Source organism: Hyperolius riggenbachi, chromosome 10, assembly GCF_040937935.1.
Source record: "Hyperolius riggenbachi isolate aHypRig1 chromosome 10, aHypRig1.pri, whole genome shotgun sequence".
Classification (NCBI taxonomy): domain Eukaryota; kingdom Metazoa; phylum Chordata; class Amphibia; order Anura; family Hyperoliidae; genus Hyperolius; species Hyperolius riggenbachi.
The window spans coordinates 282,724,161-282,745,728 of NC_090655.1; the positions used below are offsets into that span (position 1 = coordinate 282,724,161).

The window sequence follows — 21,568 nt, forward strand, 5'->3', positions numbered from 1 at the left end:
CCCACCCCACATGCTTCAACATATTCAAACCACTCTTTGTTATTATCCTCACTCTCCTCTCCATCCGTGGCAACAATTTCCCATCTATATCTTTTAGGGACCAGCCCTTTTTTCTCATATTTTGTAACGATTGTGGGATTCTCTCCGTGATCAGCGCACAAGACGTGCGCTGACACTGCGGAAATCCTCCACAAGCGTATGATTGCAGGAACCCAGCAAAAGGTGCTACGCACCCGTAGAGGGAAATTCCTGTCGGCAGATGGCGCTGGGGAGTGCAGAGGAACCAATCCTCTGTACCTCCACAAATGCCAGACAGGAATTGTACGAAGCGCAGAACGCAATCGCAAGAGAAGCGATTGCGAATGAGAACGAGCAAAGGAACAGGTTGTATGTGTGTGCGCCAACCTAGTCGCCACCCCGCGACCGCGCACACACAACAGCAGATACGAAACAGAAACGCAACCGCAAGAAAGGCGATTGCCAGAAGCGACACAAGGCAGATCAGAACAGAATACGAGGATAGCAAAGGCACAGCAAATCATACAACGAGAAGATAAAGAAAACAACAAACGCTAACTGAACGCGTACCCCGCACTCATTTGCAACAGTGCACGCGTTCGTGCGCGGTCCCCGCGTGATAAGCACAACAGGGACAAGCACGCCTAACTAACCGACACAAGAGAGACACCACACAAACGCGCTTGCTACACGGTTGCCTTACCGCAGGCACCAGCAAGCACACGCAAACAGACAGACAACGAGAATCGATCAAACAGGAACCACTGCTCTTACCGTCAGAGCCAGTGCGAACCAGGTATCAGAAAGATCCACTGCTCTTGCTGTCAGAGCAGTGTGATCCAAGCACACGACAAACAGAAGGAGTAACCAGCAGCGACCGCAGCTGAGGTTAGCTCCAAGATCCAGACCAGAGGAATCCACTGACACTAACGCTAGGGCAAGTGCGATTCAGACAGACAGAACAGAAGGATCCACAGCACTAGAGAAAGTGGCTAGCGCGATCCAGGAAGACAGAACAGAAGGATCCACAGCGCTAGCGCAAGATGCTAGTGCGATCCAAGTACAGAGTAGCAGAACAGAAGGATCCACAGCACTAGCAAAAAGAGACTAGTACGATCCAGGGAGGCAGAACAGAAGGATCCACAGCACTAGCAAAAAGAGGCTAGTACGGTCCAGGGAGGCAGATCAGAAGAGATAGCTGGTAGCAACCGCTGCTCCAGCTATGCTCCAAGAACAGAGAACAGAACGACTTCCTGTCGGCCACCGCTGGGACAGGACAACCGCAACAGACAAACAAAACAGGTAAACAATCCTAACTGCACTAGGGAACATGCCTAGCACAGTTTCCAGGAATTACTCTAAGCTGATCTTTAAACAAAGAGTAAGGCTGACACTCCTCCAGGAGTGTTTCACAGGAAGGAATCCTTATGACCAGCGAAGCATTGTGGGAAACACATAGTACTTATAGTACACGCCTCCAATGAATGTGGCCAGGCAATTTGCATGACAACGTATGCAAATCCCTCAGCAAGCACAAGCTGCAAAACTGACAGAAGGTCTCCTTTCCAGAGTCCTGCAGCATGCAAACCTAAACAATGGTCAAAAAGCTGCCTGCCTGCACAGGCAGCTGAGCAGATCATTACAGTACCCCCCCTCCAGGGTCGAATTCCAGACGACCCTCAAAACTGCTATTAGCAAAAGACTCTAACGGAAGACTCATGAAGGTCGGGAGAGCCCGACAAGGTCCAATTCCAGAGTCAGTCCACCCGAAACCGACCTCATCGGAAGCAGAAGCCACCGAAACATGCCCATCAGTACTACAAGTCTCAGTGTAACACCCATCAGGACTGTGAATGCCAGAGAAGAAGCCATCGACACCCTCCAGACAATACCCACCACCTTCCAAGGAGCGCCCGAAGACACCATACCTGCCACAATACCTGTTCGAAGTGTCTCTTTCAAGATAAAAGCCACTGTTGATCCTATCCAGGGTATCAAGCAAAATCTCTCCCGGAATCTCCCAAAACCCTTTGGAGCTCTGCAGAGATCCCAAGAGGCCAGAACGCTCACCAGGCTCACATGGAGAACCGCCAAGAACCCCTATGGAACCAATGATTATTCTGGATTCAGAATTACCCAGACACCCATCAAGATCAGGACTTTCCGGGACCACTTCTGGGCATGCGACCAGGCAGGCCATATCAGAGCATATCTCCACTGAGGAAGCATCTGAGTATGCTGGTAACCGAAGCACACTTGGGCTTTCTGGGTCACAGAGCACATTGGGGTACACCAGCACAGGAGAAACCTCAGGACATGTTGGGGAACTGCCAACCTCAGAGTCCGACACGAGAAAACCAAAACCAGGATCGGGCATAAATTCATCACGAGTAGAGGCTACAGGCACTGGTCTTTCAAAAGAAGACTCGGACTCAAATTCAGAAATTTCTGTGACTGCAATATCATCATAGACTACACATGCATGAAGCTCCACCAGAGCTGCAAAGGTAGTCAGCACAACAGCAATGCCTACTGAAGTGGGCAACACCTCAGAAGGACTTGGGGGGCAGGAGACATCTCCTACAAGTTCTGCTCCCTTTGGGAGAAACTCGGAGACCTCCAGAACATCAGACAAAACTTCAGGAACATCATTTTTCAAGTTTTCTGAGAAGGATTCTGAACTATCCATGTTACAGGGCAAAACTGGAACTTTATTTTGTGGACAGGGCAGCTGTCCCAGGGAAAGTTCCACCATAAACTGGGACTGAAATTCATCATTATGAGGGGTAGGTACAGGAGTATTTACTGGAACACACACTGACTCCCTAACTTTAATCTCACTGCACCCAGAATTCTGCGTAGCAGTCAAACTAGCTTGCAACTCCAAAACTGCAGAAAAACAGGTGAGTATAGTGGCAATACCTAGACGAGCCTCTAGGGACACTGCAGGAGACTCTAAACAAGGCCATATTAACTCATCCAGAGTACAGGGTGCAGAATCAGCCTTTTCCTCAGAACACAAAAGGGACTCACAAATGTCAGTGTGAAAGGAAAACATGTTTTCATTCATGGTACAGGGCAGGTTCAGAGAAAGCGTCTCTGAACAAGGCAAAAAAGGTTCAGCATCAGATTCGCAAAACCGAAGCGCTGTCTCACTCTTAGATTCGGCTAACAATGTCGAATCCGAGGAATCAGAACGCAAAACCTGCGAATCAAAAATCACTTTAGGTTGTGAAACTGACGCTTCCATAGCGCAAACCTCCGCGATCTGCGGAGCAGACTGCAAGGCATCTAGGACCGAAACACTGGAGCAACTGTCCCCAGGCAACGGGCCCTTACAGGTGTGAACAGGGTGAGACAGAGACTCATCTGCAGAAGAAATAGTGACATCAACAGGATAAACTTTATTAGGCATATTAATTTTACTTTTGACGCTGCATAGTCGAGAAATCTTCCCCATAGCAAGGTCACAGACGGAAGATCTCAAAGATCTGTTTCTAAATGAAAAAGGATCCCACACATCCTTGAGGAAACCGGCAGACTCATGCCGATCATGATCTGCAGGAACATCCGAGAAACAGGCATCAGATCGCACAGATTCAAACTGCACACTGTCAGGAGAGAATCCTTCAGGATTCGCACAGGAATCAACCACAGCGGCACACTCATTCATTTCAGATTGCACAAAGTCAAGACTCTCATGCTTTACCTCAGAAAGGCAGGAACAATCATCCGACAACGATGTCTCTTTATTGGAATCAATTGGTTGGTGTGTGTGCAACTCATCCAAAATAGTCTGCCACACATAAATCACCAGATCCACATCACCCTCGTCACATTCATCGGAATCAATCAAAAGGTACATAGAATCGAGACAATCATTCAAGACATCCTCGCTTTTTGCGATGTAAAAATCGCAAAAGGCTTTCCAATCAAAATCGAGTTCCTCCAGCAAGGCCCCAACATCCCAGGAAGCAAATGGGGGTTCAAACAGGCCAGTATCCAGATAATCTCCATATGGGTGGAGTTCAGGAACAAGAACAGATTTTTTAACTGCTTTAATATAGTGTGCGATCCTACCTATAGTAGGATCCACATAAGCTCTGGATTGAGGCAAAAAAACAGGAGACAGATCAACATCATTGTTATACTGAATGGTTTTGCACATTTCAGACTTGACAGAAATAACCTCTTTATTTGTGGTTGCTATGGGCAACGGATCTTTCCGCTGGGAAGCCTTCCTAGATCTTTTACGTTTAGACTTAGAGGCTTTGGATGGCTGCTTTTTAAAACCTGAAGTGGCAACTGACACATTGAACTGATTGTCATACTGAAAGGTTTTGCATGGAAGGGAAAGATCAGCTGACTTATCAGCAGCTACACAATCAATCAGAGCAGGTGGTAAGCCAGGCAGTTTAAACCAGTGAGAGAATATCACTGCAAGAAACTGATACAGATTATCATTCCAAGAATTGGTTTTTAGCACATCATATGCCCAGGTGAACAAATCATTTTTTAAGAGCACATAGGCAAACTGAAGAGCCGACGTGGACGGATCAGTAATCTGAAAGGTGGGATTTAGGCAAAACCTCACACATTCAGAAAGAAATTCCGCCTTGGTCTCTGAGTTTAGCCTTTTAAAGCTCTTAAAGACACAGGACCCAAACTCGACAAAATCGTACAAATCGGAAATTCCGTCTACACTGGGGTTTTGGGTTGGGCTGGTCATACTGTAACGATTGTGGGATTCTCTCCGTGATCAGCGCACAAGATGTGCGCTGACACTGCGGAAATCCTCCACAAGCGTATAATTGCAGGAACCCAGCAAAAGGTGCTATGCACCCGTAGAGGGAAATTCCTGTCGGCAGATGGCACTGGGGAGTGCAGAGGAACCAATCCTCTGTACCTCCACAAATGCCAGACAGGAATTGTACGAAGCGCAGAACGCAATCGCAAGAGAAGCGATTGCGAATGAGAACGAGCAAAGGGACAGGTTGTATGTGTGCGCGCCAACCTAGTCGCCACCCCGCGACCGCGCACACACAACAGCAGAAACGAAACAGAAACGCAACCGCAAGAAAGGCGATTGCCAGAAGCGACACAAGGCAGATCAGAACAGAATACGAGGATAGCAAAAGCACAGCAAATCATACAACGAGAAGATAAAGAAAACAACAAACACTAACTGAACGCGTACCCCGCACTCATTCGCAACAGTGCACGCGTTCGTGCGCGGTCCCCGCGTGATAAGCACAACAGGGACAAGCACGCCTAACTAACCGACACAAGACAGACACCACACAAACGCGCTTGCTACACGGTTGCCTTACCGCAGGCACCAGCAAGCACACGCAAACAGACAGACAACGAGAATCGATCAAACAGGAACCACTGCTCTTACCGTCAGAGCCAGTGCGAACCAGGTATCAGAAAGATCCACTGCTCTTGCTGTCAGAGCAGTGTGATCCAAGCACAGGACAAACAGAAGGAGTAACCAGCAGCGACCACAGCTGAGGTTAGCTCCAAGATCCAGACCAGAGGAATCCACTGCCACTAACGGTAGGGCAAGTGCGATTCAGACAGACAGAACAGAAGGATCCACAGCACTAGCGAAAGTGGCTAGCGCGATCCAGGAAGACAGAACAGAAGGATCCACAGCGCTAGCGCAAGATGCTAGTGCGATCCAAGTACAAAGTAGCAGAACAGAAGGATCCACAGCACTAGCAAAAAGAGACTAGTACGATCCAGGGAGGCAGAACAGAAGAGATAGCTGGTAGCAACCGCTGCACCAGCTATGCTCCAAGAACAGAGATCAGAACGACTTCCTGTCGGCCACCGCTGGGACAGGACAACCGCAACAGACAAACAAAACAGATAAACAATCCTAACTGCACTAGGGAACCTGCTTAGCACAGTTTCCAGGAATTACTCTAAGCTGATCTTCAAAACAAAGAGCATGGCTGACACTCCTCCAGGAGTGTTTCACTGGAAGGAATCCTTATGACCAGCGAAGCATTGTGGGAAACACATAGTACTTATAGTACACGCCTCCAATGAATGTGGCCACGCAATTTGCATGACAACGTATGCAAATCCCTCAGCAAGCACAAGCTGCAAAACTGACAGAAGGTCTCCTTTCCAGAGACCTGCAGCATGCAAACCTAAACAATGGTCAAAAAGCTGCCTGCCTGCACAGGCAGCTGAGCAGATCATTACATATTTATGCAGAGCTGCCAAGTCCCACCAGGTCTGAAGTTCTTTCAACATATGATTTTGCAATTGCTTGAAGTCCTGCTCCAGGCCTGTATGTGTAGTTACATCTTCCTGAAAAATTTGATCCAAGTCCACATCCCTGTGTTTCCTGAATTCAAATACATCCATGTCTGCAGCAGTTCAAAAGAGGAAAAGTCTTACCAATAGCCGGAATTGCACTGCGCTCCACAGATTATAGTACCAAAATATAGGGGATCGCAACTAAACGAGAGTACCTCACTCAAATAAAATTCAAATCCAAAGACCAGTTGCGCATCAAATCTTGCTTAATGCATGCAGCATGAAGATCTCCCAGCTCACAACTTGCACCTTGCATATAATATGACTCTGCTGTCCAGGCGGTATATCCGAGTAAAATCCAGGCTTTATTAAAAAGAATAAAAGGCAGTGGGTGACAGCCGCGTTCTCATACATATAAAACAATACTACAATTAAAAAAATAGTATAAAAAGTGAAAAATTACATCACATTCCCCTACACTTATGTACTAAATCATATGCTATTTATATTGCACATCTCCCTATCGGCGCTCAATTCATATATCATGGAGCTACCAAATATCTAATTCTCCTGCAATTTCCCCAAAGATGCACCTAATTCTACAAACCAGCACCAAAACAGATTCAATGTGCCATAATGGATCAGGGATTTACAATCTACATCGACTTGCTTATGAATAAAAATAGGGATCCTTAACCGTGCGACCCCACTGTAAATTCATACATGTGTCGCACTCTCAGTCATTTCCCCTCCACATACTCATACCCTAACCTTATCTACATACATTAATCTACCATATCCATATCTTCATAAATTATAACCCATGTACATACCATTTGTGTAAAAAAGGGGGGAGTGTGAACCAGGGATCCAATAGATGGTCACCCCCCACTGTGTCCAATCTGTGTACAGTATTGTACAGTGACCATTATCAGCTTATTACAGGCTGGTAACACTAAGTCATCCCTACTGTGATCAATCTGTGTACAGTAATGTACAGTGACCATTACCAGCTTATTACAGGCCAGTAACACTAAGTCACCCCTACTGTGACCAGTCTGTGTACAGTAATGTACAGTGACTACTATCAGCTTATTACAGGCCAGTAACACTAAGTCACCCCTACTGTGACCAATCTGTGTACAGTAATGTACAGTGACCATTATCAGCTTATTACAGGCCCATAACACTAAGTCATCCCTACTGTGATCAATCTGTGTACAGTAATGTACAGTGACCATTATCAGCTTATTACAGGCCAGTAACACTAAGTCACCTCCTACTGTGACCAATCTGTGTACAGTAATGTACAGTGACCATTATCAGCTTATTACAGGCCAGTAACACTAAGTCACCCCTACTGTGTCCAATCTGTGTACAGTATTGTACAGTGACCATTATCAGCTTATTACAGGCTGGTAACACTAAGTCATCCCTACTGTGATCAATCTGTGTACAGTAATGTACAGTGACCATTATCAGCTTATTACAGGCCAGCAACACTAAGTCACTCCTACTGTGACCAGTCTGTGTACAGTAATGTACAGTGACCATTATCAGCTTATTACAGGCCAGTCACACTAGGTCACCCCCTACTGTGGCCAAACTGTGTACAGTAATGTACAGCGACCATTATCAGCTTATTACAGGCTGGTAACACTAAGTCACCCCTACTGTGACCAATCTGTGTACAGTAATGTACAGTGACCATAATCAGTTTATTACTAACACTAAGGCCTCAATTCACAGAGCACAGTGCGGAAAATTTAAAGTGCTCTGTAAATCTCCACATTCTGTATTTTAGACTTTTGTGTGCCAATTCATAACAATGTTCTCAGGTGCGGTAGAAGTTCAGTAATGTACTGGTTTCAGTAGACAAAACTCTGTGGAGAGACAGTGTTACAATAGTAAGAGGCATCCTGACATCCCTTTAGATCAGTGATGGCTAACCTTGGCACTCCAGCTGTGGAGGAACTACAAGTCCCATGAGGCATTGCAATACCCTGACAGCTCTAAGCATAATTCAGGGAGGCAGAGGCATGATGGGATTTGTAGGTTTGTCCCAGCTGGAGTGCCAAGGTTAGCCATCACTGCTTTAGATGTACATGTTTTGCTATACTGTTTGTTATACTGCCTCTGGCCACTCTGAATCTATTAGACTATTAACATTTTATTTGTTTGCCACAGCTTAGATAAACTTCCAGGAGACTTTACACATGCCCTGCTTAGATGATTTCCCCACTAGCTACTCTGCATCTTCAAACAGAATCTGAAGAGGTTAAACTGCTGAAGGGAGCAAGGAGAAACTTATTTTGTTCCGTCCTCTCTGCTCACTGCCTGGGGGTAGAAAAGCTGCACCCGCCAGAGGAGGCTTCATGTCCTATCAAAATGCATCATCCCGACTCACAGGAGACAGGGGCTGTTTCTATTGGCTTCTGCTCCTGTCAGTCACAGCTTATCCCTCTCTGCTAGTCTGAGTCATGTTGGCTTCCCACAGTATCGCACACTCTCCGCTCTCATCTCACCAATCACCACACCAGAGGTGATTATCTATCCACATGATCTATCTTTTATATATTGACATTTACTGACATTTGCTGAGGCATTTACTGCACAAGTCGGTAATTTACCTCGCTGCTCGGTAACTTCAGCTTTTCATGCGGTAACAGCCTTTATGAATCAACATTTTCCTAAGTGCTCGGTAAAGTCAGCTGTTTTCTGCATACCGAATGTGCTAATGCTTTATGAATGAGCCCCAAAGAGTCTTATGTGACTGTACAGTACAAGACAAAACAAAATCAAGAATAACTGTTTTAGATGACAAAACTCTAACATGAGTATTTAGTATAACCCTTAATATGGCCAGTCTGTGAGCAGTGACACGGGCCTCAATTCACGGAGCTTTATCAAACACTTTATCGAACGTTTGACAATTTACCTAATGGGTAAAATCTAATTTTGAATTCACTAAGGTGTTATATATTTATCCAATGTTTTATCAATAAAACATTCGATAAATATATAACACCTTAGTGAGTTGAGGCCATGGTCATAAGAACTAAAAAAAAATATTTAATATTGTTTACTCACTAGTTTTGCGCTCTGTAAAAGGGTCCTCTATAGTTGGCCCAATCATATCTCCCTCCTCCATACACCACTGATCACTCCTCACATATGTCTCCTCTTCTTCCTCTTTACTTGTCCTCATCATGTCACCCTCCTCCATAGACTGCTGATCACTCCTCACATACATCTCTTCTTCTTCCTCTTTAATCATCCTCATGTTCTCACCCTCCTCCATAGACTGCTGATCACTCCTCACATACATCTCTTCTTCCTCTTTACTTGTCCTCATCATGTCACCCTCCTCCATAGACTGCTGATCACTCCTCACATACATCTCTTCTTCCTCTTTAACCACAGCAGCACTTACATGTATCAGTTCTCCACACTAAGTGCACAGAATGAGAGAAAATGTAAAATGTGAACACAGATAATGGCAATCACAGAAGGAAACAATGTCATACAGTACAGAGTCACTGATGACCCTCATCCAACCTACCTGATAATGGTGGGGGGTAGTGGGAACTTCTTGTGGACAATCCTGGTAAAAAAGAGGACCTGTACATCTCTCTGGTGGGTTGCTGTTACTGGATATATCTGTAGGAAACACACACACTGACTGAATACATTGTCTCTATGTGATTATCAGATGATGGGGGATTTAGGGGACCCTCCATACTGTGCTCTCATTTAGAAGAAATGAAAGTCTCCTCTTACCCGGTGATGTGAGGGGCGACTGATTCTCTATCATGGTGTCCTTGTAGGGGTCCTTGTGTCCTTGTATACATTGCTCTTCCTCCATGGAGAAATAGATGGCGACATCCTGGCATTTCATAGGAACCTGACAAACAATTAAACAGTTACCGCCCTGATACACCCCTTACTGTAACTGAACAATGTCCCATAATTCCCAGCACTGCTCACCTTTCCCATCAGCAGCTCCATCATCCTCCTGATGACATTCAGAATCTTCTTGCTGTTGTGTCCGTTAGATATCAGGGAGTGAGGTGGGGGCACTGTGATGGTCACATGATCACCAGACTTCACTGGAGGAAATCTCTGTATAGAAAGACCAACATTAAAGTCACATGACCTATTAGAATCCTCCTCACCTCTCCAGTCAGGTGTTTTATTATTAGAGATAAGAGTGCTGTCATATGATCTCCCAGAATCCTCCTCACCACTCTGGTCAAGTGTGCTTTATTCATAGTGATAAGAGTGATGTCATGTGACCTCCCAGAATCCTCCTCACCTCTCCAATCAGCAGACAGAAGATCTCCAGGGTGAGGTTGAATATCCTCTCAGTCAGGTGACTCTGGTCCTCCTCCATCCTCAGTGATGTGGTCATGTGATCTGTACGGGATGCTGCTGCCTTTGGATAGATAATAATGGGAGGATGATCCAGATTCCACAGTTGTCAGTAGTGAAACTACAGATACAGGCGACCACTGGCAATCCAGCGCAGGAGACTTGGGCGGAGCCGGCGCCACCATAGATCATAATAGGAATTATTACACAGTGAGTAACTTCAGCGCCGTCAGAAGACAAAGCTGAAGTTACTTATAAAACACTATAATTCGGCATCCAGCAATTGCTGGAAGAAAAATTATTGCATTCCCCTCCATCCATGTGAACCTAGAGGGGGAATAATAATTAACGTCGCTGGAAACTTGTGCAACAGCAGGATAAGCCATACCGGCTGTATCCTGCGCCCAAGTCTCCCGGCAGCGAAATCTATCGTACATGATACATGATCCCCCCACTCCCCATTGCTGTCACTTGTGGGTGGTGGGGCCATGCAGAGTATTGCAGGAAAGCATAATAAGCTGGTTTATAGCTACCTGTGCACTATACTCACAGCGTGCTGCAGTCCTGTCCTCCCTCTGCCTCCTCTCCAGCTGGCCTTCTCTCCTCACATCCCCCTCCCACTGTTACCATTCCTGTGATGTTACAGCAGTGCTGGTAGTGGTAGATGGATGAGAATATGAGGAGAGGCAGAGACTGAAGCTAATGGGAGCAGAGGACTGGAGCACACTGTGACAGCTAGATATAAACCAATGTAATCCTTCCTATTACTACTCTGCATGGAGGTGGGGGAGGGGAACAATACTGGAGTGTGGGCATGGCTATACTGGGGAGAAATGGTATTACTGGGGTGGGGGGCATTATATACTGGAGGATAATGCCTATGCTGGGGGACCGGGGGGGGTTATGGCTATACTGGGGGAGAAATGGCATTACTGGTGTGGGGTACATTACATACTGGAGGATACTGGCAATGTTGGGGGGGGGGGGGGGCTGGGGGAAGGACATGTCTATACTGGGGGAGAAATGGCATTACTGGGGTGGGGGACATTACATACTGGAGAATGATGGCAATGCTGGGGGACACAGAGAGGACATGGCTATACTGGGAAAGAAATGGCATTACTGGGGTGGGGGACATTACATACTGGAGGATACTGGCAATGCTGGGGGGAGGGGGGCTGGGGGAAGGACATGGCTATACTGGGAAAGAAATGGCATTACTGGGGTGGGGGACATTACATACTGGAGGATAATGGCAATGCTGGGGGACACAGGAGGGACATGGCTATACTGGGGAAGAAATGGCATTACTGGGGTGGGGGGCATTACATACTGGAGGATAATGGCAATGCTGGGGGACACAGGGGGGACATGGCTATACTGGGGAAGAAATGGTATTACTGGGGAGGGGGGACATTACATACTGGAGGATAATGGCAATGCTGGGGGACACAGGGGGGACATGGCTATACTGCAGAAGGGTGCATAAGGGTCATAACTAGAGGGGAGCTGCCCCTTTGATCGCAGGGGGGCCCCAACGGAGCTAGTCTACTTTAGGGGACCCAGCAGGAAAGCTCATAGGGAACAGTTTTCCAATCACAGCACCCTTTACCGTATGAAGCATTGTGATTGGCTGAATAGGGTGGGTGTAGTTTATTACAACCTATCTGAAACCTAGAAGTTCAAGAGCATGCCGTCCACCCAATCACGTTAAGCTAGCTACTAACGGTCCAATTTCTAGCGAAAAATCGTTAGAGCGATCAGAAATTCCGATCGGACGAAAAATCGTTCACTACATCATCAACTAACCAATCATTGCTTTCTATCTATCACGACCACCAAAAAAATCCAAATTTTCGTTCGACGAAAATTCATTCGGGCGACATTTTTTTCACTCGTTCATAATCGATTGTGTCCACCAATGGAGATTATTTACAACCAATCCGATCAGAATTTCTGATCGCTCGAACGATTTTTCACTAGAAATTGGACCGTTAGTGGCCAGCTTTAGCTAGATCTTCCTATGAGGTTTCCTGCTGAGTCCCCTAAAGTAGACTAGCTCCGCCCAACTACTACCCTTCCCCTCCTACAGTACAGGGGACTATACTACAGATCAGGGGTGTTTGTGGCTACACTGGTTATGGGTGTGACGATCAGGATGGCCACACTTGTTTCATGACTCTTGTGAGATGGGCTCCCAGGCCATGAAATGCACCAGGAGAGGCCAGGGGAGGGGTGTGAGCATTGGGAGGGGCCTCATGATTTGTAGTCATGCCTCTGCTTGCCTTGTTTAACTGCTTGCTCACACCGTTTAGCGTAAGAGCAGTGGCTTGCAGGAGATCGCGCGTGCTTCTCCACCATTGCTGCTCAAAGACTGTTAGATGGCAAAACCGCCGTCTAATTACCGTATACAGCGCTGCGAACTACAGCAGCACTGTACTGGGGACAGCCGTGTGACATGCCTTTCCCCCTGGGACACAGGAGAGCGATCGGCTCTCATAGGCTGAAGCAAATGAGAGACGATCGCCATGATTGGCTGGCTCGCTGGGGGGAGGGAGTTAGGAAAATGTAATCAAATTTAAAAAAATAAATAAACACTGTGGGAGCGATCAGACCCACCAACAGGTAGCTCTGTTAGTGGGGAGAAAAAGGGGGGGGGGGATCTCTTGTGTGCTGAGTTGTGCGGCCCTGCCGCTAGGCCTTAAAGCTGCAGTGGTCCATTAAGCACAAAATGGCCTGGTCTTTAGGGGGTTTAACACTACAGTCCCCAAGTGGTTCAAGGAAATATATATGTCAGCCTGCATATCACTGTAGGTGTGCTATAATGCCCATCAGGAGTAGAAGGTGCTGGGGTGCAGGTGATAAATGAATCATGCTTACCTGTAACAATGGAATCTCATGATTGGGCACCTCTGCATCTGCCATGGCTCTGTGTACAGCACACACACTCTCAGGGACTTCTGGGTAATGGCAGCCAGTGGGCGTGGCATCATGACATCATACATGCATATGTGAGGCTGGGGTCGCCATTTTGGAGAATGGCAAGAGATATCCATACATAGTACTATCTGCCCTTACTATGTAGAGTCATGCAGTTTGGGCAATTATCAGATGTATAGGAGTTTTATACCTCTGTACACTGGGAACTATTCAGATCACAATTATGTGCTGAACATAAGGCTACAAAATACACAAACGTAATTAAATAGAACTCTGCTGCCATCTAGTGGTCAGTTGTCAGAATTGCACATAAAGTAAAAAAATGTCTCTGAGCCAAAACTTTATATGAAACACATTTACCTGTCCGTGGCTCAGTAATGTGGGGGAGAAAATTATGTATTGTATTTTCTCCCAGTGTCTGTGTGGGTTTTCTCTGTGCACTCGGATTTCCTCCCACATCCCAAAAACATATGGATAGGTTAATGGGCTCCCCCTTAAATTGGCCCTAGACTACAACGCATACACTACACAATAAAGGCATAGGACTATGGTAAGGAATTAGATTGTGAGCGGCGAGCGCCTCTGAGGGACAGTTAGTAACAAGATGATATACTGTGTACAGCGCTGCGGAAGATGTTGGCGCTAGTGTTGTTCGGATACCTCATTATCCTATTCGAGTTTGGTCGAATTCGGATAGTAAACTATCCGAATTCACTCGAAGTTTGATATTCGAGTTAATCGAATATCCGATTCGACCTCGGATATCCGACGTCACTATCCGAGTTTATATTCGAGTAAAATATTCAAGCTGGCCTTAAATAGCTTGTAAAACTTGTATTGGAGGTCAATGATGCATGAAACCACCTTTTTTATGAAGAAAAACATCAAGTGATTATGTGGTGATGTAGTAGTTATAAAAAAGGTATCAAAAATAGTAAATTAACTTCATGAAAAGTGTTGGCATGAGAAGGTGTGTCCAAAATGGGTGTTGGAAGTCTTCATTTACATCGTCTTCATCTTCTTCTTCTATATCTTCTTCTTCTTCTATATCTTCTTCTTCTTCTATATCATCTTCTTCTTCTATATCTTCTTCTTCTTCGTCTTCTAGATCTTCTTCTATATCTTCTTCTTCTTCTTCTAGATCTTCTTCTATATCTTCTTCTTCTTCTAGATCTTCTTCTATATCTTCTTCTTCTTCTTCTTCTAGATCTTCTTCTATATCTTCTTCTTCTTCTTCTATATCTTCTTCTTCTATATCTTCTTCTTCTTCTATATCTTCTTCTTCTTCTTCTAGATCTTCTTCTATATCTTCTTTTTCTATATCTTCTCTTTCTCCTTCTTCTATATCTTCTTCTTCTTCTATATTTTCTTCTTCTTCTATATCTTCTTCTACTTCTTCTTCTTCTTCTTCTTCTTCTTCTTCTTCTTCTTCTTCTTCTTCTTCTTCTTCTTCTTCTATATCTTCTTCTTCTTTGTTTTCCATATCTTCTTCTTCGTCTTCTTCTTCTATATCTTCTCCTTCTATATCATCTTCTTCTCTATCATTATATTATGTGTCTTGGACACCTCTAAATTAAGTACAATTTTTTTGTTTTTCAAATTGATGCAGGCAGGAGGCAGCTATTTTTGAGCGTATTAGCTGGTGGCGCATGGGCAGCAGCACCTTGTAATGTGTTCCCTGGCAGTGGAGAGGAGACACAGACAGCAGGAGGAAATATAACAACAGGCAGCGTGAGGAGGATAAGTGTGTGGCAGACTGGCATTTGGCAGCAGGCAGGAGGGAAGGCAGCAAGACATAATAGGCCCTGGGTCCTAGCGGTGGTTCCAGGGCCGTAAATGAACAGCGTGAGGTTCCAGACAGCGGTCGTGAAGCCCACATTGTGTCCAATACACAATTGGGACAGCACAGTTTTCAACCCGGACACCTCTAAAATAATTTAATTTTTTTTTCCCCAAAATAATGCAGCTATTGTTGAGCGTAATAGCTGTTGGCGCATGGGCAGCAGAACCTTGTAATGTGTTCCCTGGCAGTGGAGAGGAGACACAGACAGCAGGAGGAAATATAACAGCAGGCAGCGTGAGGAGGATAAGTGTGTGGCAGACTGGCATTTGGCAGCAGCAGGCAGGAGGGCAGGCAGTGAGACATAGTAGGCCCTGGGTCCTAGCGGTGGTTCCAGGGCCGTAAATACACAGCATGAGGTTCCAGACAGCGGTCGTGAAGCCCACATTGTGTCCAATACACAATTGGGACAGCGCAGTTTTCAAACCAGACACCTCTAAAATAATTTAATTTTTTTTTTTTTTCAAAATAATGCAGCTATTGTTGAGCGTAATAGCTGTTGGCGCATGGGCAGCAGCACCTTGTAATGTGTTCCCTGGCAGTGGAGAGGAGACACAGACAGCAGGAGGAAATATAACAGCAGGCAGTGTGAGGAGGATAAGTGTGTGGCAGACTGGCATTTGGCAGCAGGCAGGAGGGCAGGCAGCGAGACATAGTAGGCCCTGGGTCCTAGCGGTGGTTCCAGGGCTGTAAATAAACAGCATGAGGTTCCAGACAGCGGTCGTGAAGCCCACATTGTGTCCAATACACAATTGGGACAGCACAGTTTTCAACCCGGACACCTCTAAATTAATTTAATTTTTAAAAAAAAAAAAATATTGCAGCTATTGTTGAGCGTAATAGCTGTTGGCGCATGGGCAGCAGCACCTTGTAATGTGTTCCCTGGCAGTGGAAACACACAGACAGCAGGAGGAAATACAGCAGCAGGATGCGTGAGGAGGATGAGTGTGTGTGGCAGACTGGCCTTTGGCAGCAGGCAGGAGGGCAGGCAGCGAGACATAGTATGCCCTGGGTCCTAGCGGTGGCTCCAGGGCCGTAAATAAACAGCATGAGGTTCCAGACAGCGGTCGTGAAGCCCACATTGTGTCCAATACACAATTGGGACAGCACAGTTTTCAACCCGGACACCTCTAAAATAATTTAATTTAAAAAAAAATAATAATAATGCAGCTATTGTTGAGCGTAATAGCTGTTGGCGCATGGGCAGCAGCACCTTGTAATGTGTTCCCTGGCAGTGGAGAGGAGACACAGACAGCAGGAGGAAATATAACAGCAGGCAGCGTGAGGAGGATAAGTGTGTGGCAGACTGGCATTAGGCAGCAGGCAGGAGGGCAGGCAGCGAGACATAGTAGGCCCTGGGTCCTAGCGGTGGTTCCAGGGCCGTAAATAAAGAGCATTGAGGTTCCAGACAGCGGTCGTGAAGCCCACATTGTGTCCAATACACAATTGGGACAGCACAGTTTTCAACCCGGACACCTCTAAAATAATTAATATTTTTTTTTTTTCAAAATAATGCAGCTATTGTTGAGCGTAATAGCTGGTGGCGCATGGGCAGCAGCACCTTGTAATGTGTTCCCTGGCAGTGGAAACACACAGAAAGCAGGAAGAAATACAGCAGCAGGTGTAATGTGTGTGTGCGCCACTTCATGTCCCCCTTTCGCCGACAACAGGGGCCAGGAATTCGCCTTCCACCCAAGCCTGGTTCATTTTGAGAAACGTCAGTCTGTCCACAGACTTGTGAGACAGACAAGATCGCTTCTCAGTGACGACTCCACCGGCTGCACTGAAGCAACGCTCTGACAGTACGCTGGAAGGGGGGCAGGAGAGCACTTCCAGGGCGTACTGCGCAAGCTCGCTCCAGATCGGCAGGTGCTTGACCCAATACTCCATGGGATCAACAGGGGCCACACTGTCAAGGCCGCTGAAGGACCCCATGTAGTCAGCCACCATGCAGTTCAAGCGCTGTCTGTGACTGGAGGAGAAGGATGCTGTTGCAGGCACCTCCTCTCTAGTCCCTGGCAGCTCTACACTCATGAAGAGCTCGTTGGTCAGAGACAGCAGGTCTGTGGTGCGTGTGCGCTTCGCTTGCTGCTGGTGGATGCAGGCAGGCATGCTCAGATGTACCAAAATTCGGTTCAGGTACATTCGAATTCGGGTCCGCATGACATTCGAATTCGCCTTTGCCCACGAAATTCGGTTCGAATTCATATTCGTTTCGAGGTTACACCTCAAAATTCGGTAAAAATTAGTGTTCGTGAATTCGGGGTTTTTTTGTGTGTTTTTTTAAAGGGAATTCACATTGAAATAGGTGTACTTAAAAAAACAAAACTGAAAACGTGACGTGTGGCACTGGCAGCAGGCAATGCATTGTGTGGACCCTGGCGGTGGGACCACTGACAGCAGGAGGATAAATACAGCAGCAGGAGGATAAATACAGCAGCAGCAGGAGGAGGAGTGACGTGTGGCACTTGCAGCAGGCAATGTATTGTGTTGACCCTGGCGGTGGGACCACTGACAGTAGGAGGATAAATACAACAGCAGCAGCAGGAGGAGGAGGAGGAGTGACGTGTGTGTGGCACTGGCAGCAGGCAATGCATAGTGTGGACCCTGGTGGTGGGACCACTGACAACAGCAGGATAAATACAACAGCAGCAGTAGGAGGAGGAGGTGGAGTGACGTGTGGCACTGGCAGCAGGCAATGCATTGTGTGGACTCTGGCGGTGGGACCACTGACAACAGCAGGATAAATACAACAGCAGCAGGAGGAGGTGGAGTGACGTGTTGCACTGGCAGCAGGCAATGCATTGTGTGGACTCTGGCGGTGAGACCACTGACAGCAGCAGGATAAATACAACAGCAGCAGGAGGAGGAGGAGTGACGTGTGGCACTGGCAGCAGGCAATGCATTGTGTGGACTCTGGCGGTGGGACCACTGACAGCAGCAGGATAAATACAACAGCAGCAGGAGGAGGAGGAGTTACGTGTGGCACTGGCAGCAGGCAATGCATTGTGTGGACTCTGGCGGTGGGACCACTGACAACAGCAGGATAAATACAACAGCAGCAGGAGGAGGAGTGACGTGTGGCACTGGCAGCAGGCAATGCATTGTGTGGACTCTGGCGGTGAGACCACTGACAGCAGCAGGATAAATACAACAGCAGCAGCAGCAGGAGGAGGTGGAGTGACGTGTGGCACTGGCAGCAGGCAATGCATTGTGTGGACTCTGGCGGTGAGACCACTGACAGCAGCAGGATAAATACAACAGCAGCAGGAGGAGGTGGTGGAGTGACGTGTGGCACTGGCAGCAGGCAATGCATAGTGTGGACTCTGGTGGTGGGACCACTGACAGCAGCAGGATAAATACAACAGCAGCAGGAGGAGGAGGTGGAGTGACGTGTGGCACTGGCAGCAGGCAATGCATAGTGTGGACTCTGGCGGTGGGACCACTGACAGCAGCAGGATAAATACAACAACAGCAGCAGCAGGAGGAGGTGGAGTGACGTGTGGCACTGGCAGCAGGCAATGCATTGTGTGGACTCTGGCGGTGAGACCACTGACAGCAGCAGGATAAATACAACAGCAGCAGGAGGAGGAGGAGGAGTGACGTGTGGCACTGGCAGCCGGCAATGCATTGTGTGGACTCTGGCGGTGAGACCACTGACAGCAGCAGGATAAATACAACAGCAGCAGCAGCAGGAGGAGGTGGAGTGACGTGTGGCACTGGCAGCAGGCAATGCATTGTGTGGACTCTGGTGGTGGGACCACGGACAGCAGCAGGTTAAATACAACAGCAGCAGGAGGAGGAGGAGTGACGTGTGGCACTGGCAGCAGGCAATGCATTGTGTGGACTCTGGCGGTGGGACCACTGACAGCAGCAGGATAAATACAACAGCAGCAGGAGGAGGAGGTGGAGTGACGTGTGGCACTGGCAGCAGGCAATGCATAGTGTGGACTCTGGCGGTGGGACCACTGACAACAGCAGGATAAATAAAACAGCAGCAGTAGGAGGAGGAGGTGGAGTGACGTGTGGCACTGGCAGCAGGCAATGCATTGTGTGGACTCTGGCGGTGGGACCACTGACAACAGCAGGATAAATACAACAGCAGCAGGAGGAGGAGGAGTGACGTGTGGCACTGGCAGCAGGCAATGCATTGTGTGGACTCTGGCGGTGAGACCACTGACAGCAGCAGGATAAATACAACAGCAGCAGGAGGAGGAGGCGTGACGTGTGGCACTGGCAGCAGGCAATGCATTGTGTGGACTCTGGCGGCGAGACCACTGACAGCAGCAGGATAAATACAACAGCAGCAGCAGCAGGAGGAGGTGGAGTGACGTGTGGCACTGGCAGCAGGCAATGCATTGTGTGGACTCTGGCGGTGAGACCACTGACAGCAGCAGGATAAATACAACAGCAGCAGGAGGAGGAGGAGTGACGTGTGGCACTGGCAGCAGGCAATGCATAGTGTGGTCTCTGGCGGTGGGACCACTGACAGCAGCAGGATAAATACAACAGCAGCAGCAGCAGGAGGAGGTGGAGTGACGTGTGGCACTGGCAGCAGGCAATGCATAGTGTGGACTCTGGCGGTGAGACCACTGACAACAGCAGGATAAATACAACAGCAGCAGGAGGAGGTGGAGTGACGAGTGGCACTGGCAGCAGGCAATGCATTGTGTGGACTCTGGCGGTGAGACCACTGACAGCAGCAGGATAAATACAACAGCAGCAGCAGCAGGAGGAGGTGGAGTGACGTGTGGCACTGGCAGCAGGCAATGCATTGTGTGGACTCTGGCGGTGAGACCACTGACAGCAGCAGGATAAATACAACAGCAGCAGGAGGAGGTGGTGGAGTGACGTGTGGCACTGGCAGCAGGCAATGCATAGTGTGGACTCTGGTGGTGGGACCACTGACAGCAGCAGGATAAATACAACAGCAGCAGGAGGAGGAGGTGGAGTGACGTGTGGCACTGGCAGCAGGCAATGCATAGTGTGGACTCTGGCGGTGGGACCACTGACAGCAGCAGGATAAATACAACAACAGCAGCAGCAGGAGGAGGTGGAGTGACGTGTGGCACTGGCAGCAGGCAATGCATTGTGTGGACTCTGGCGGTGGGACCACTGACAACAGCAGGATAAATACAACAGCAGCAGGAGGAGGAGGAGTGACGTGTGGCACTGGCAGCAGGCAATGCATTGTGTGGACTCTGGCGGTGAGACCACTGACAGCAGCAGGATAAATACAACAGCAGCAGCAGCAGCAGCAGGAGGAGGTGGAGTGACGTGTGGCACTGGCAGCAGGCAATGCATTGTGTGGACTCTGGCGGTGGGACCACTGACAGCAGCAGGATAAATACAACAGCAGCAGGAGGAGGTGGAGTGACGTGTGGCACTGGCAGCAGGCAATGCATTGTGTGGACTCTGGCGGTGAGACCACTGACAGCAGCAGGATAAATACAACAGCAGCAGGAGGAGGAGGAGTGACGTGTGGCACTGGCAGCAGGCAATGCATTGTGTGGACTCTGGCGGTGGGACCACTGACAGCAGCAGGATAAATACAACAGCAGCAGGAGGAGGAAGAGTGACGTGTGGCACTGGCAGCAGGCAATGCATTGTGTGGACTCTGGCGGTGGGACCACTGACAACAGCAGGATAAATACAACAGCAGGAGGAGGAGGAGGTGGAGTGACGTGTGGCACTGGCAGCAGGCAATGCATTGTGTGGACTCTGGCGGTGAGACCACTGACAGCAGCAGGATAAATACAACAGCAGCAGGAGGAGGAGGAGTGACGTGTGGCACTGGCAGCAGGCAATGCATTGTGTGGACTCTGGCGGTGAGACCACTGACAGCAGCAGGATAAATACAACAGCAGCAGCAGCAGGAGGAGGTGGAGTGACGTGTGGCACTGGCAGCAGGCAATGCATTGTGTGGACTCTGGCGGTGGGACCACTGACAGCAGCAGGATAAATACAACAGCAGCAGGAGGAGGAGGAGTGACGTGTGGCACTGGCAGCAGGCAATGCATTGTGTGGACTCTGGTGGTGGGACCATTGACAACAGCAGGATAAATACAACAGCAGCAGGAGGAGGAGTGACGTGTGGCACTGGCAGCAGGCAATGCATTGTGTGGA

General features: G+C 48.0%; 2 protein-coding genes across 2 annotated transcripts in view; one reads left to right on the forward strand and one right to left on the reverse strand.

Annotated features, from left to right (window-relative positions):
• The window catches only part of LOC137537252 (uncharacterized), a 1,269,057-nt gene that overhangs the window by 1,001,138 nt on the left and 246,351 nt on the right, over positions 1-21,568 (forward strand). The window lies entirely within an intron of this gene.
• LOC137535883 (uncharacterized) overlaps positions 1-21,568 on the reverse strand; it is a 242,496-nt gene that overhangs the window by 10,586 nt on the left and 210,342 nt on the right. The window contains 6 exon segments of the mRNA XM_068257761.1: positions 9,382-9,742; positions 9,854-9,951; positions 10,072-10,195; positions 10,279-10,413; positions 10,607-10,726; positions 13,543-13,622. Of these exon segments, the coding sequence (XP_068113862.1) occupies positions 9,382-9,742; positions 9,854-9,951; positions 10,072-10,195; positions 10,279-10,413; positions 10,607-10,726; positions 13,543-13,622 (918 nt within the window).